Source organism: Physella acuta, unplaced genomic scaffold (assembly GCF_028476545.2).
Source record: "Physella acuta isolate Inbredline_101_S28 unplaced genomic scaffold, ASM2847654v3 ptg001627l, whole genome shotgun sequence".
NCBI lineage: Eukaryota > Metazoa > Mollusca > Gastropoda > Physidae > Physella > Physella acuta.
In genome coordinates, this window is record NW_026733141.1 from 1 (window position 1) to 12356 (window position 12356).

The following is a 12356-nucleotide window of genomic DNA, read 5'->3' on the forward strand; positions in this document are numbered from 1 at the left end:
CAGCCGAATCTACTAGCGCAAAAAAGAACCATCACCACTCCCCACTCCCCATCCTAGGTATGTGACGTCACGTATATGCCTGGCCGAGAGATAGATCATAAGGATTGCTAGGCTAAGAAAACGTGAATCCGGTTCCTAAATTTTAGTCCACCCCTACTCAAGCCGACCACCCCCCCCCCCCCTACATCCCCGGTGAAAGCAACAGATAAACTCTACCTTATCTGCTATGTTGACGTCAGATCTGCTAATTACTGAGGCATTTTTTAAGTATATTTTTTTTACGCACAATGATTAACTTGTTAACAGTATCGCGGCGGATTTAATTTTTTTTAAAGAGGGTGAATTGAATGGCTGTAATCCACATTATAACGCTTCAAAAATTTGCAGTCCTTGTACTAAAGTTATTAAATAAGGGACAAAACTCTAGCAAAGAATTATCCATAACACCAAGGAATGCCGTTTAAAAAATGTAATAGAATCTATATAAAATCATGTGAGAATTACTATACTAATTCCAAACAAAACTTAGTAAGAGGCAGATTTCACAAGTTTTGAAGAACTTGATACAAGGTACTTAAATCCTGGTCTTGTAATAGACATTAGTTTAATGATTTAAGTTGTTTTTATGTTTTACGTGACAAAGGTTCTATTGTGTGTAAGCATTAAGTTATGTGTGACCTGAGGCAGAAAAGAGAATAATTAATGCCCCGTCACTTAAACACAGCACTCAATAATAGAGAAACAAATGATGGTGATTAACTATGAATGAAGTTGGGTATTTACTAGACTAGGAGAGGTAGACCACGCGTGGGAGGGGCAATACATGGTGGGGGGGGGAGGTAGAATATGCGTGGGACGGGCAATACATGGTGGGGGGGGGAGGTAGAACATGCGTGGGACGGGCAATACATTAAGGGGGGGGAGTTAAGACACGCGTGGGAGGGGAATACATGGTGGGATAGGGGAGGTAGAATATGCGTGGGACGGGCAATACATGGGGGGGGGGGAGTTAAGACACGCGTGGGAGGGGAATACATGGTGGGATAGGGGAGGTAGAATATGCGTGGGACGGGCAATACATGGTGGGGGGGGGAGGTAGAATATGCGTGGGACGGGCAATACATTAAGGGGGGGGAGTTAAGACACGCGTGGGAGGGGAATACATGGTGGGATAGGGGAGGTAGAATATGCGTGGGACGGGCAATACATGGGGGGGGAGTTAAGACACGCGTGGGAGGGGAATACATGGTGGGATAGGGGAGGTAGAATATGCGTGGGACGGGCAATACATGGTGGGGGGGGGAGGTAGAACATGCGTGGGACGGGCAATACATTAAGGGGGGGGAGTTAAGACACGCGTGGGAGGGGAATACATGGTGGGATAGGGGAGGTAGAATATGCGTGGGACGGGCAATACATGGGGGGGGGGAGTTAAGACACGCGTGGGAGGGGAATACATGGTGGGATAGGGGAGGTAGAATATGCGTGGGACGGGCAATACATGGTGGGGGGGGAGTTAAGACACGCGTGGGAGGGGAATACAAGGTGGGAGGGGGGGGGGAACCCGTGGGAGTGGTAATACATGGTGGGTTAGGGGAGGTAGACCACGCGTGGGACGGGCAATACATGGGAAGTAGAACACGCGTATGACGGTGGGGGTGGGGGTGGGGGGGCGTAACAAGCGTGGAAGGGCCGATCCATGCTCCAGTAACGCTGCACCCCACCCACACCATTACACACCATCCACAGCCGTTACACATCCCCCTCCCCCACGCAATAGCTAACATCTGGCGACATCCCCCCCTCTTATAATTCCACTCCGTTTTTACATTTTATTGAATAACGAAACAAGTTGTATATTGGGATTGGGGGTAAAGAGGGGGAAATTATGACGTCATACCATTATTACCACGGCTCTTCAGATACTTCTTTACTTAGCAAGTCACCCCCTCCCCCGCATCCCCTCCCACCACAACCCCTCCCTCTAGCTAATGGAGCAGGGTGATTGCGAAAGACAGACAATATGCTCGACGTCCTCCATTATTTTTGTAATGTCGAGTTCGCCAATAGATTGAAAGTTTTTTTAACCGTTAGTCCCAATGTAGCTCGGGAAATGAGCGGACGGCTTACTGGGGACTGTGGGAGGGGGTGGGGCGGAAGGGAGGGAGGGGTGGGGGAAGGGAGTGTATGTGGAGGTAAAGGGCGAAAAGGCAAGAGTGTATGGGTATGTTGTGAAGGCGGGTGGGATGCCTAAAAGAAACTCCGGTTAGGTTTTTGTGATAAAAAAAACCGCGACATTCCGCATAAAATATAGCACCCCACTGTCCGAGTACCCACTCCACTAGCACCCCACTTCCGTTGCACGCTTTTACCTAACAAACCCCTCCTATAGCACCCTTCTCCCCAATAAACCACCCCTTAGCTCCCTTCTCCCCAACAAACCACCCCTTAGCACCCTTCTCCCCAACAAACCACCCCTTAGCACCCTTCTCCCCAACAAACCACCCCTTAGCTCCCTTCTCCCCAACAAACCACCCCTTAGCACCCTTCTCCCCAACACACCACCCCTTAGCACCCTTCTCCCCAACAAACCACCCCTTAGCACGCTTCTCCCCAACACACCACCCCTTAGCACCCTTCTCCCCAACAAACCACCCCTAAGCTCCCTTCTCCCCAACACACCACCCCTTAGCTCCATCGTCCCCAACACACCACCCCTTAGCACCTTTCTCTCCAGCACCCCACTTCCCTTGCACCCCACCCTATCAACACGATACCCCCCTGAGCTGAAACCCCCCTCCGTCTAGAAAATGCTGACCAAGAAGCCTGAGCTACATGTTCCAATAATATTAGACAAATAGCTCTGCTGTTTACCCCTGTCTTCAAGAAGAAAAAAAAAACGATCTGAACCCGCTCAATAAAGTTTTGATTGCATCAGACAGCGTTTTCTTTTTTTTTTCCCCGGCTATCTCGCGTATCTTGGCTTCTGTGTTGTCATCGATATTTTAATTTGGGTCACGTGATCAACAAAAATAGATACGGGAATTCTCACCTCCTTGCCGAGGCTAAAGGAAATCTACACCGATACTCAGCCCAGCTTATGAAAAATCCTTCATTCGATTTTAAGATTAGAATCTAATCTATAGGAATCGTATTGCCTTATTGCTGTTTATAAAAATGCTGCAAAGGTCATATTTTTTTAAGGCGAAGTTTGTTTCATCTTTTGGCCAGAGTTTCTTCCAGGCATCTCTTCGGGGGGCCGAAGCCCCCCCCCCCCCCTCCCCGAAAAAATTCTACCGCCCCCTCCCCCGAACGAAATGAAATTTATATAATTTATATAGAAAATATATACTTTTATCAGTGTCCGCCCCCCCCCCCCCCCCCCGAAGAAAGTCTACCGCCCCCCCCCCGAAAATTTCAAATGCCCCCCCCCCCCCCCCCCCGGAGAAAAAAGTCTGGAAGAAACACTGCTTTTGGCTCATATCAAAACGAAAATGAAATTAAAAGAAACCGCTTTAATGATAAACCTTTATATAGGCCTATTCATTAAAAAGAAGAAACTTCTTTAAATTTATAATAATACACCGCTATTTAACAAAAACTATAAAGAAAATTGACGGCCGCTTATAAAATGTGAGATCCAGAAAGGGTATCCAATACAAGTTAAATAAAAGCTTGAAAAGGGCATTAACTCTAAATTTTCACTTACTTCCCTGTCTTTATTAATTAATTTGCTTCTAAACTTATGATCCTTTTAAGTATTGATACGCGTGAAAGATCTAACCATTGTTCTCTTACAAAATAAAAATTATGTTTAGGTAGCTGTTTTTAAAGTTATCACATAAACACCATAGCATCCCCCTCCCCCCCCACCCCCCCCCCCCCCAGCTAGCGGCCATGAACTCATCCAACCCAGCTCCTTCAAATGTCTGCGAATAACCCATACATTAAATTAATACACTAATCTAATATAGGGCAAGACGCACTGGATAAAAAACATTAGGGGGTCAGTGGTATTTCTTTTCTCGAGATACGTAATATTTATGTGGTTAAACAGTAGAGGTTGGGGGGTGAAAGTGAAAAAAAAAATTAAGTAGGGTGAAGGTCAAGGTCACCAGACAGATCAAGTCAACATGAAGGTTGGACTCAATAAAAAAAAAGCTTCTGCGGCTCGTGATATTATTTACTGCGAGCTGGGATCACGGTGTTTTATCCGCTCAATGCTGAATCTCGGATCGCTCTGGCAGATCGCGGTATTGTGATAAACATCTCGCGATAGTTTTACCCATATCGCGGTATCGTAATTTATATCTCGCCATGGTTCTACGTATATCGCGGTATTGTTGTACATATCTCGCGATAGTTTTACCTGAATCGCGGTATTGTAATACATATCTCGCGGTATTGTAGTACTCAAATCGCGATAGTTCTACCCTTAACCTGGTATCTAATACATATTTCGCAATAGGTTTACCTCAATCGCGGTATTGTAGTACTCACATCGCGATAGTTCTACCCTGATCGCGGCTATTGTAAAGCACATCTTGCGTTAGTTTTACCTCTTTCACGGTATTGTTGTACCATTTCAACTGAGAGTTTCGTCTATATCGCGGTACCGCAATTTATCACTCGCAAAATTGTCTCGCAACAAAGATCATAGCGATCCCGTTACGCCACAGCCTGTGATGCGAGAGCCTGTGGTTCTAGAATCGTGACGCAAAAGCCCCTAACGTGACAGCCCGTAACGCGAGAGCCCGTTGCACAAGAGCCCTTAACGTGACCGCACGTGACAGCCCGTGACCCGTTAGTGCGTGACACGACAGCCCGTGAGTCCATGACGCGACAGCCCGTGACGCAACCACACGTGACGCGAGATACTGTGATGCTAGAATCGTGACGCAAAAGCCCCTAACGCGACAGCCCGTGACGCGACCACACGTGACGCGCCTCCCCGTGACTCGTGAGTCCGTGACACGACAGCCCGTGACGCGTGAGTTCGTGACGCGACAGCCGGCTGTGAGACCTTCCCTTCTTACCTTTCTCCTACTCTCTGTCAGAGCAACGTTTCTGACAGATCAGGCGAGCCGTTGCTCGGGCTATGTTTTCTAGCTAACCAATGAAAATCATCACCAAAGAATTCAGTTTGCGCGGCCCCGTGTTTTCTGATCACGTGGTGGCCGTTCTGCTTCAGGTACCTGTCAGATTTGGAGGCGAGGGACGTGTTCTCTTCTTCTTCGTCGTCCTCCTCGTCATCGTCGTCATCCGCCGGTCTGGAGCCGCAGAAAGTCTGCTCCGGGGTCTGCCCGGCGGCCGTCATCTCCGCCAGCTCTTTAGCACTGCAGGTGGGCGTGTCCACAGGTATCGTGTTGTGGAATCGGGAAAAATCGATCTGGTACTGGCCGTTTTCTTTTTGGAATGTAACAAGTCTTTCGAAGCGGTGCCCCCATAGAACCTCCCCGGGGAGGTAGGAGCTCCGAGCCTGGGTCGTCATCCCCGTGCTTTCTACGATGCCTTCGAGAATAACAATCAACTCGAACTGCTCTCGGTGTAAGTCCTCGGGCGACAGCTCCCAAAACGGGCTGTCCTCGTCGATTTTGTGAACGATGATGACCGGCCACACTAGAAAAAGTCTGTCCCTGCCTTCTCCGAATCCAAGATCAACATCGAACTGGTACAACGGCAGGACGTCGCCTTCTTTCGTTATCTTCTTCTTGATCAGCACCGCTCTGATGTGAGCCTCGACGATCTGGGACTTCCGCATGTCTCCAACACGAAGCAGCAGACACAGATCACCGTCCTGCTTGCAGATACACGCGCTCTTGCTGAACATCAGCGTCTCCGCGCGCTTCTTCGGCCGCGACAGTTTAGCAAACACAATCCCGGTCATGAGCGCCTGGCAGATGACGCCGAAACACGATTGGAACATCATCAGGACGATGGCTTCCGGGCACTCTTCGGTCGTGTGTCGGTGACCGTAGCCTATCGTGTGCTGGGTTTCTATAGAAAACAGAAGAGCGGAAGTGAAGGATTTGATTTCTTTGACGCACGGCTTCCAGTCGGTTTTGTCGAGGTGGTCGAGATCACCGTGGGAGAAACAGACGAGCCACCAGATGAGGGCGAATATCAGCCAGCTGAGGGTGAAGGCCATGGCGAAGAGCATGAGGTTGTACCTCCACTTAATATCCACGAGAGTTGTGAAAATATCGGCCAGGTAGCGCCGGCGCCGCTTGCGGATGTTGGTCTGAGTGATGTTGACCTCCCCGTTCTTGTAGACGAGCCGTCTCCGCATCCGCTTGCTGAAGTTGGTGGCGCATCGCCGGCTGGCCCCCGCCGCGCCCCCCTGGGTGCTGTTGCTGTTGGTCGTACGCACGTGGCGTTGGGCGTACTCCATAAACGAGTCCTGTGAGAGACGTCGCGAGGTGTCCACAACCTGGGGACGAGAAGAAGAGGTCAGAGGTCACTGGCTGGTGGGGTGTGGGGGGATAGGATTAGGGCGGGGGTATTAGGTCACTGGCTGGTGTGACGGGGGTATTAGGTCACTGGCTGGTGGGGTAGGATTAAAACCAGTTAATTGCCAAGATCACAGTTTATTAGAAGTGTTGGTATTGAGTATTGTTTCACACATTTTCACACATTTTTATCTACATAGCCATACACATATTTTGAGGCCCCTTAAAATACCTTGCTGCATAAACAGCAGATGGCAAAGTCCCATTGTTTTGTTTTCAAGCATAAAAAAAATGTCCAACCGGATCAGGGTTAGTATTATAGTTAAGATTAGAGGGTTGCGGTAAGTGTACACACAAGTTTCACAATACGTATCCTAATGCTTGACAACATCCAATAGTCGACTGAAAAAAATCATTAAAAATATACAGATATAATAAATCCATGAAATAAGCGGTGTTGTTTTTTTTTAAACTGCAGCTCAGTTTTATAAAACCAAGTAAAAAAACTAATCTGAAAACATGTCAAAATCACGTAACGTAAGTACATTTTACATTATAGTTCAATCATTTCCAATTTGGCAAATCACAGAAAAAAAATCTGGCCACTCCTGAACTCGAGCTCACATTGTCTTCAGGCAGCACGTCCAGAGCAGACGGCACACTTGGATCTATCAACCTTTTGTCCAGTAGACTCCTGCCCACAATTGGAACGTCAACAAAACCCAGGCACTCGTACGCCTCTCTATTCAAGACTACTCGCCCTGCTCGTCAAATATAAGTATAATAAATCATTTCCATTTGCATAGATCTAATCTTTCCTTCTCTTTCTTTCTTCTTTCACTGATACGATCTCAGCGGTTTTTTATTTAGTCATAGATGGAGATCGTATTTTGTACTGATGTAACGATGATAGCGGCTAATGCTACTTTAATGCTGGGATTTGAAATAAATATATTGTATTATATTAAGTCCTTGATAGAAGTCGGTGGAGGGTAGTTGGGGGGGGGGGTGAGATGATTTAAGGGGGTGGGGCAGGATTATACACAACAGCGAGTAAACAAACCAGGGGAAGCAATCGATGAGGCTCAAGATCCTAAAGTAACTGAAACGTCAATCAACATTAGTGTAGGATTCATACAGAGAATCTAACAGACTCTAACTTAGAGATCCCTATAAAATCCCTATAACAACCAGCATTTCTTCCCCCAATCTAACAGATTCAAACTTAGAGATCCCTATAAAATCCCTATAACAACCAGCATTTCTTCCCCCAATCTAACAGTTAGACTCTTACTTAGAGATCCCTATAAAATCCCTATAACGACCAGCATTTCTTCCCCCAATCTAACAGTTAGACTCTTACTTAGAGATCCCTATAAAATCCCTATAACAACCAGCATTTCTTCCCCCAATCTAACAGATTCAAACTTAGAGATCCCTATAAAATCCCTATAACAACCAGCATTTCTTCCCCCAATCTAACAGTTCGACTCTAACTTAGAGATCCCTATAAAATCCCTATAACAACCAGCATTTCTTCCCCCAATCTAACAGTTCGACTCTAACTTAGAGATCTCTATAAAATCCCAATAACAACCAGCATTTCTTCCCCCAATCTAACAGTTCGACTCTAACTTAGAGATCCCTATAAAATCCCTATAACAACCAGGCAGGGAAGGTCGAACATTTCAATTAAGCTTAGAATAAACCGCTTGTTGGTGAGGCAAGAGTAGCACACCACATACCCACACAACACACACTCATTACAAACACACACACCACACACACTATACAAAAACACACACACAAATCACACATTACAAACACACTCATCACACACACTGCACACAGTTAAATAAATTCAGCAAGCTTCAGGGGACGATTTTTTTCTTGTGTTTTGATTCGTTTGTTTATTTAAACGCCCATTTCGCTCACTGTTTTTTATTAATTTGTAGTTGACTTTTTTTTTTAAAAACCCAATTATCCTTGTTAACAATATTGTTTGTAGCTGTCAACGACCCTACATGAAACTCCTGGTAAATATGTGATAGATAAAAATGTACAGCACGTCTTGAGAAACTGTGGTACTTAATTCTTATTGTAGGTTCTTAAAGTAAACACAAATTTAAAGAAAAGTTATACTTTAACTAGTAGCACTGACGTCATTTTAGGCACACACAAAAAATTCGATATTTTTAAAATAATCTTTTTAACTTTGAAATATTTACCGTGTCGAATATATGCAGAGAACTTTTGGTGTAGAACACATCGGTGCTAGTTTCGGCCATCTTGTAGTCACAGAAAATGTCTACACTAACGTTATCCGAAGACACTGCCGGCTTCTCACAACGAAAGACATATACGGGGCTCATTGGACCAATAAAACACAAACATGTAATTGCTAATTTGCTAAGTCAATGTGGCTGAAGCTCCACGTGTAATTTATGTGCTTAAAGACACGTCGTCTTGGGGTTTTAAAAAAAAATTTAAAAGGAAAGTTTTCCCAAAAGTTTGGGATAGTCCACGGGATTTGTTTGGGGAAGCTGAAAAGTAAACATTCCATATTTTTGTTTACCGACGTACATAAACATACATTAATATGCGGCTCAGTTACGAAACCCTCCCCTTTCGCCCTGCAAGTAGTGAGTACATCGCAAGGCAATAAAACAAAGTTTCTGTGTGTAGGCCTTGTGGGGAAATTACACGTCTCGCAAACCTTGCCAGGGGCAGCTACTCTGGTTGCTATTGTATAACCGTTCTTGGTTTTATACATATTTATTGCCGCGTAGCCTTGAAATGTGTGCGAGGAAGGTAATTTGAGATAATTTATTTAAAAATTGTAAATTTAATCGAATCGTGTGACTTGTTAAAATACTGTTTAAAGAAATATAGGGCAAACATTTTTACACGTGTATATCTCTAGATAAATGTGTAGCCTACTTGTATATTTTTCTTAATATACGTATTTACGTGTGTGAGTTTAGGTATATATGTGAGTGTGTATATATGTATGTATATATATATAGAGAGAGGGGCATATAATGTATATATATATATATATATATATATATATATATATATATATATATATATATATATATATATATATATATATATAGGGAAAATATTTAGAGGTAAATGCATATAGAGAGAGTCGTATAGATATATTTATATAGATTTAGGAATATAGATTTAGTGATATGGATTTAGTGATATGGATATTGCCATATACATATATATAGGCAAAAATGTATATAGCCATACATATATAGGCATACATATACAGGTATGTAGTATGTGTGTGAACTATTTTAAGCCCACCAACAGGTGCGTCGATTAAGTCTGAAATGACACACACACACAAATGGCACACAATTAACACCTGGTGTAGAGCGACGTGTTAATCGAATGGACGTGAACACTTTCTGATTGCCTCGTCGATTGACCCGGCCAACGTGTGTTCACGTCAACCTGAACACAACTCACCAAAGTGTTTACACCTGCCTCTACAGGTAGCTAATGATCGAGATGATTCCCTACCTTCTCCGCCTCCCACTGAACTTTCTTCTTCAAAGCGTATTTGGCCATTGTTGTTGTTGAGGTTTTTTTGTGTGTAATGTTTTTAATGATGATCGACAACCAAGCTTAATGAATTGTTTTTAAAACTCCGCACAAACTTTCAGTTATACAGCGAATACTAGTCGACAAAAAAAAAATTAGGCTCCGACCAAAGTTCAATAGAAGAGGTAACCGAACTGCTAATGATGTACGATTTTTATTTTCTGGTACATTAAACAATATATACACACGTGTCTATTCTTTAAATGAAGAACAAAAATTAAATTGTCTTTACTTACAATGAGATCTATGAGAATTTACCGTAATTTACATAATTGTTTTTAAAGCGGTTGCCGCTTATAAAGTGATTCTTAACTTGTCCACCATTAACACTATCGTCGATGAGTAATATATGTGTAGATAATTGGCATATATAAAACATGGCTTGAATGAAGATCATTACATCTACATCAAGTGGTCCCCCGTGGATTCCGCGCTGCGGTGTGTAAGATCCATTGTGAGGCAGCCATTTTGTTAGCATCCCTGCCTAGTTTCGCGAGACACGGGAGTTATGATACACGCTAAACTAGTGTTTATTTGTATGACTGTGTACATTGTGCTGCTGTGCTGGTTAAATGAGATAGTAGGGTCAATTGGACTTGATTAAAATTAGTACTCGCATCTGTTATAAATTAGCATGGATTTAGTTTTAGTAGATTATCGTGAGGGGAATACATGGATTATGGGATAGGAATGGATTTTATCCGTGTAGGGAAAGCATAGATTATGGGGTATCCATTATGGGGTATCCTGGGTTGTTTCTGTAGACATTTGCAGGAAAAATATGGATTATGCGATAGGATAGATTTTTATTCCCTAGATGGCCATGAAAGGAAAACGTGGGTTATGGGATTGGGGGGTGGGGGGTTTAGTATATTGGCGTGCAGGAAAAATATGGATTATGCGATAGGATAGATTTTTATTCCCTAGATGGCCATGAAAGGAAAACGTGGGTTATGGGATTGGGGGGTGGGGGGTTTAGTATATTGGCGTGCAGGAAAAATATGGATTATGCGATAGGATAGATTTTTATTCCCTAGATGGCCATGAAAGGAAAACGTGGGTTATGGGATTGGGGGGTGGGGGGTTTAGTATATTGGCGTGCATGAAAAATATGGATTATGCGATAGGATAGATTTTTATTCCCTAGATGGCCATGAAAGGAAAACGTGGGTTATGGGATTGGGGGGGGGGCGTGTTTTTTAGTATATTGGCGTGCAGGAAAATATGGATTATGGGTTAGGATATATTTTTATTTTGTAGATGGTCGTGAAAGGAACAAAATGGGATCCGATGGATTTATTTATGCACCTGGCCGTGAGATGACCATCTTGGCTTTGCATCAATTTTCACCCAATACAATCCATCAGCCTCAGACAGTCATGGTGAGCAGGACATTAGAACTACAAACGTCGAATGTTGTTTTTTTGTTCCCACAAAAGTAGTTTCCAGTACAGCAATTTATTCAAATAGAAGAAAATAAGTTGTCGTGATGTACAAGTTTTAAAGCTACAATTGAAGTTAAGGTCAGCTTGAAGCAATCAATGTATTTATTTTCTGGATGGTATCGTACAATTAATTCCATTAGCCTTAACTCTAGGTTTAGTCCTAAACCTAGCCCTTACCCTAGTACTAATCTTGCTGCTGATTAAAGCACATACGTTAACCCTTACAGCGATATTGCCAGACAAAAACACATTTCGATACAAAACTGTCTAGATCTACCCCCGCGGGTAATTTTTATACGTACTAGAAAAAAAATGCAAAAGAAAGTTAAATTGGCGATTCTATTTTTGTATTTCTGGACAGTCCAGCGACCCAGTGCTAACATACATCTGTGTAATTAACATCATTATTTTACAGGCGACTCCTAGTTAGGATATCTGTGGGGGGGGGGGGGGGAGCGATAGCGTTGGTTTGTTGGACATCTCGAGAAATGTATACCTCGCTTGACGTCACGACAATCTGAGACTTTGACGTCACGATAATGTAAACTTTGTTTGACGTCACGAGCAATGGAGACTTTGCTTGTTTATAGGGGTGGGGGTGGGGATGGAGTGACGCGCTTGGTGGAGGGGGTAGAGAAAATGAAGTACACCACGCCAAAAATAGTTTAAGAATTAAATATTTGTGTACTTTTAAGTTATTGAAACTGATATATTAGAAATATAACTAAAGATGACGCATCGCATAAAGACCAGAGTTTCTTTCATGCATCTCTTCGTCTACCGCCCCCCCCCCCCCCCCCCATCGAAATAGAACTAATATAGAAAATTTATACTTTTACTA

The 12356-nt window shown here is 43.7% G+C and overlaps 1 protein-coding gene across 1 annotated transcript in view; it reads right to left on the reverse strand.

Moving 5' to 3' along the window:
* Positions 1–5195: 5195 nt before the first annotated feature.
* The window catches only part of LOC131929432 (G protein-activated inward rectifier potassium channel 3), a gene marked incomplete at its 3' end in the record, with an annotated part of 64707 nt that continues 57546 nt past the window's right edge, over positions 5196–12356 (reverse strand). The window contains 1 exon segment of the mRNA XM_059285635.1: positions 5196–6430. Coding sequence (XP_059141618.1) covers positions 5196–6430 — 1235 coding nt within the window.